General features: G+C 42.3%; 1 protein-coding gene across 1 annotated transcript in view; it reads left to right on the top strand.

Moving 5' to 3' along the window:
- Positions 1–5,178, top strand: part of LOC103398918 (dedicator of cytokinesis protein 5-like) — a 40,995-nt gene that overhangs the window by 19,844 nt on the left and 15,973 nt on the right. The window contains exons 8-13 of the mRNA XM_025053882.1: positions 596–803; positions 1,031–1,103; positions 2,637–2,773; positions 3,103–3,228; positions 3,340–3,464; positions 4,971–5,069. Coding sequence (XP_024909650.1) covers positions 596–803; positions 1,031–1,103; positions 2,637–2,773; positions 3,103–3,228; positions 3,340–3,464; positions 4,971–5,069 — 768 coding nt within the window. The remainder of the gene's footprint in view (positions 1–595; positions 804–1,030; positions 1,104–2,636; positions 2,774–3,102; positions 3,229–3,339; positions 3,465–4,970; positions 5,070–5,178) is intronic.

Genomic DNA, 5,178 nt, shown 5'->3' with positions numbered 1-5,178 from the left:
CTAACATCACTAACATCGCTAACAACGCTAACATCGCTAATATCACTAACATCGCTAACATCGTTAACAACGCTAACATCGCTAATATCGCTAAAAACGCTAACATCGCGAACATCACTAACATCACTAACATCGCTAACAACGCTAACATCACTAACATCGCTAACATCGCTAACATCACTAACATCAGTAACATAACTAACATCGCTAATATCGCTAATATCGCTAATATCACTAACATTGCTATAAACGCTAACATCGCTAACATCACTAAATCGCTAACAACGCTAACACCACTAACATCGCTAACATCACTAACATAAGTAACATAACTAACATCGCTAATATCGCTAATATCGCTAAAAACGCTAACATCGCTAATATCACTAACATCGCTAACATCGCGAACATCACTAACATCACTAACAACGCTAACATCACTAACACCACTAACATCGCTACCATCCCTACCAACGCTAACATCGCGAACATCACTAACATCGCACACACCGCTAAACTCGCTAACATCACTAACATCCCTAACATCGCTAACGCCCCCCCCGGCAGCGGCAGTAGGTCTGAATAATATCTCTAACGCACCTCCTCACACCATACCGCCCCCTGCTGGTTGTCCTTGGACTTTGTTTTATATGTTATATTTGTGTCTTTCCAGGACTTGAGCAGCGGCGAGTTGATGCGGCAGCGTCTCTTCCTGGTCTGTCAGATCGTCAGGGTGGGCAGCATGGAGCTGAAGGAGGGCAAGAAGCACACGGGGGGGCTGAGGAGGCCGTTCGGAGTCGCCGGTACGACGCCCCTAGTGGCTGACTCATGTATTGATTCATTTACAAATTTGATAAAACTTGAGAAATGAGTCCAAAAAACAAAAAAAAAACATGAAGGAAGAGATGAAGCTTGATCGGCTGATCCGCCCGGCAACAGGTGACTCAGAGCCTGAAGGTTGATCGGCTGATCCGCCCGGCAACAGGTGACTTCACCTCTCCCTCTCCCCTCTTCCCCTCTGTGTTTACAGTGATGGACATCACCGACGTCGCCCAGGGGAAGACGGACGACGAGGACAAACAGCACTTCATCCCCTTCCAACAGTGAGTAGTGTAGAGCCACTAGGGGGCAGTCATGCGACCTCCAAGATTCGGATTGGCTCGAAAAGGCCTAAGAAGAGGAAGAGAGGCTGCGCGGGCGGAGGGGACGAGGGGAGGTTAGCGTAGCGAGACTCGTTGAAGTTTTTGACTCTGAAAAAAGTAAAAATGCTAATGCTAATGCTAATATCATTTCACGTCGGGAGTTTTTGCGACAATTTTTTTAATTTTTGTAGAGATTTCTGCGAAAAATTGTAGGCTGAAAGAAAATTAAAATGCTTATGCTAACGCTAATATCAGTTCTATTTTAATTTCTTGCCGGGATTTTTTGCGAATTTTTTTTTTTTTTTTATAGCGTTTTCCGCGAAAAATTGTAGCCTGAAAGAAATTACAATGCTAATGCTAACGCTAATATCATTTCACGTTGGGATTTTTTGGCGACAATTTTTTTTTTTTTTTTTAGCGTTTTCTGCGAAAAATTGTAGGCTGGAAAAAATTAAAATGCTAATGCGAACGCTAATATCATTTCACGTCGGGATTTTTTGCGGCAATTTTTTTCTTGTAGTGTTTTCTGCGAAAAATTATAGCCTGAAAGAAATTAAAATGCAAATGCTAACGCTAGTATCATTTTACGTCGGAATTTTTGCGACAATTTTTTGTGTTTTTTGCGAAAAATTGTAGCCTGAAAAAAATTAAAACGCTAATGCTAACGCTAGTATCATTTTACGTCGGGATTCTTTGCGACAATTTTTTTTTTTAGTGTTTTCTGCGAAAAATTGTAGCCTGAAAGAAATTAAAATGCTAACGCTAATGCTAGTATCATTTCATGTCGGGATTTTTTGCGAATATTTATTTTTTTTTTTAGCGTTTTCCACGAAAAATTATAGCCTGAAAGAAATTAAAATGCTAACGCTAATGCTAGTATCATTTCTCGTCGGGATTTTTGCGACAATTTTATTTTTTTTAGCGTTTTCCGCGAAAAATTGTAGTCTGAAAGAAATTAAAACGCTAACGCTAATACCATCTCACATTTATGAACCACAAAACCCATTTTCGAACGTCGGGATTTTATGCGACAAATTTTTTTTTTTGTAGCGTTTTTTTGCGAAAAATTGTAGCCCGTGAAAAATTAAAATGCTAACGCTAACGTTAATGTCATTACACGTTTACGAACGACGAAACCCATTCTCGAACGTCGGGATTTTATGCGACAATTTATTTTTTTTTAATTTATTTTCTTTAGTGTTTTCTGCGAAAAATTGTAGTCTGAAAGAAATTAAAATGCTAATGCTAACACTAATATTATTTCACATTTACGAACGACAAAACCCATTTTCGAACGCCGGGATTTTTTGCGACTATTTTTTTTTTTAATGTATTCTGTGAAAAATTGTAGCCTGAAAAAAATTAAAATGCTAACGCTAACGCTAATACCATCTCACATTTACGAACAACAAAACCCATTTTTCAAACGTCAAGATTTTTTGTGCGTCATCTTGATTGTCCCTCCTTGTTTCCCCCCCCGCCCCCTCCCCGCAGGATCGCCATGGAAACGTACATCCGTCAGCGGCAGCTCATCATGTCGCCGCTCTCCCGGGTCAGCGGAGAGAACGAGCCGCTCACCGCCGTCTTCAACAAAGTCATCGCCACGCGGGAGGTCAATCATAAAGGCCAGGGTAAAGTACAAAAAAAAATAAAGGGATGGTCGCCCCCCACGCTCACTCCCTACTTCTCTTACTCTCTGTGTGATTTTAGGGATGGTCGCCCCCACTCTCACGCCCTACTTCTCTTGCTCTCCGTGTGATTTTAGGGATGATTGACCCCACTCTCACGCCCTACTTCTCTTACTCTCTGTGTGATTTTAGGGATGGTTGACCCCACTCTCACGCCCTACTTCTCTGTGTGATTTTAGGGATGGTTGACCCATTTTTTGTGTTTGCAGCAAAAATAAATGTTTTTTTTTTTGTTTTTTTTTTTCCGTTGTCATTCTCTTCTCTGCCTCCAGGGTTGTTCGTGACCCTCAAACTTCTCCCGGGGGATCTGGCCCAGGTCAGGAAGGACTACCCGCACTTTGTGGTCCGCAGCACGGCCGTGGTCCGGAAAATGGGCTTCCCCGAAATCATCTTACCAGGTGAGTTTTTTAGATTTTTTTTTTTTTTTTTTTTTCCTCCTTCTCACCCGCAGGGGGCGACGTTCGCCTGACGGGTTGTTTTTTTTTTGTTTTTTTTTTCTCTCTCTACAGGGAACGTGAGGAACGACATCTACGTCACCCTCGTGCAGGGGGAGTTCGACCGGGGCAAAAAGAAGACGCCCAAAAACGTGGAGCTGACTCTGACGGTTCACGACGACGAGGGCAATTACGTGGAGGTGAAAGAAGGAGGCTAATGTGTTAGCATGTATCGGAGCTAATGTGTTAGCATGTATCGGAGCTATTGTGTTAGCATGTATCGGAGCTAATGTGTTAGCATGTATCGGAACTAATGTGTTAACATGTTTAGAGTTAAACTGTTAGCTGCTCCGAAGCTAATCTGCTAGCATGTTCCAAGCTAATCTGTTAGCTGATTCAGAACTATTCTGTTAGCTGGTTTGGAGCTAATCTGCTAGCTACTCTAGGGCTAATCTTTTAGCATGTTCAGAGCTAATCTGTTAGCTGCTCCAGAGCTAATCTGTTAGCATGTCCAGAGCTAATCTCTTAGCATGTCCAGAGCTAATCTCTTAGCATGTTCAAAGCTATTCTGTTAGCGGCTTCCAAGCTAATCTGTTAGCTACTCCAAAGCTAATCTGTTAGCTACTGCAAAGCTAACCTGTTAGCATGTTCAGAGCTAATCTGTTAGCTGCTCCAGAGCTAATCTGTTAGCTGTTTCTGAGCTAAACTGTTAGCTGCTCTGAGCTAATCTGTTAGCTTGTTCGGAGCTAATCTGTTAGCTAGTCAAGAGCTAATCTGTTAGCATGTTCATGGCTAATCTGTTAGCTACTTCAGAGCTATTCTGTTAGCTACTCCAAAGCTAACCTGTTAGCTACTCCAGAGCTAATCTGTTAGCTGCTTCTGAGCTTAACTGTTAGCTGCTCCAGAGCTAATATGTTAGCATGTTCAGGGTTAATCTGTTAGCTGATTTAGAGCTAACCTGTTAGCATTCCAAAGCTAACCTGTTAAGCTGGTTCGGAGCTAATCTGTTAGCATGTTCAGAGTTAATCTGTTAGCTGCTTCTGAGCTTAACTGTTAGCTGCTCCAGAGCTATTCTGTTAGCTAGTCAAGAGCTAATGTGTCCCAAAGCTAATCTGCTAGCATGTTCAGAGGTAATCTGTTAGCATGTTCAGAGTTAATCTGTTAGCTGCTTCAGATCTAATTTGTTATCTAATTCGGAGCTAATCTGCTAGCTGTTCCAGAGCTAATCTGTTTGCTGGTTTGGAGCTAATCTGCTAGCATGTTCCAAAGCTAATTTGTTAGCATGTCAAGAGCTAATCTGCTAGCATGTTCAGGGCTAATCTGTTAGCTGCTCCGGAGCTAATCTGTTAGCATGTCCCAAAGCTAATCTGCTAGCATGTTCAGAGCTAATCTGTTAGCATGTTCAGAACTAATATGTTATCTAATTCGGAGCTAATCTGCTAGCATGTTCCAAAGCTAATTTGTTAGCATGTCAAGAGCTAATCTGTTAGCATGTCCAGAGCTAATCTGTTAGCATGTTCCAGAGCTAATCTGCTAGCATGTTCCAGAGCTAATCTGCTAGCATGTCCAGAATGCGACTGTTGCTTCTGTAACCAACGACTCTGACACTTATTTATTTATTCATATATATATATATATATATTTTTTTAATTTCTTTTTGTGTTTCTTGCGATAACCTTCGTCCTTCGTCCGTCGTCGGCCTCCAGAAAGCCATCTTCCCGGGGGCGGGCTACGAGGGCGTGACGGAGTACCACTCCGTCATCTACTACCAGGTGAAGCAGCCGTGCTGGAACGAGACCGTCAAGGTGAGGGTTCGATTCCCAGAGGAACCAAATCTGCTTGATGTGAACGCTAACCGTCCTTTGAATAAAGTCGTAAATAAATTGTCCCCCCCCACCCTCTTGTCCCCCCCCC

The sequence above is a fragment of the Cynoglossus semilaevis genome, unplaced genomic scaffold (assembly GCF_000523025.1).
Source record: "Cynoglossus semilaevis isolate Cse_v1.0 unplaced genomic scaffold, Cse_v1.0 scaffold1397, whole genome shotgun sequence".
Taxonomy (NCBI): domain Eukaryota; kingdom Metazoa; phylum Chordata; class Actinopteri; order Pleuronectiformes; family Cynoglossidae; genus Cynoglossus; species Cynoglossus semilaevis.
This window is presented reverse-complemented; position numbering and strand designations above follow the sequence as displayed.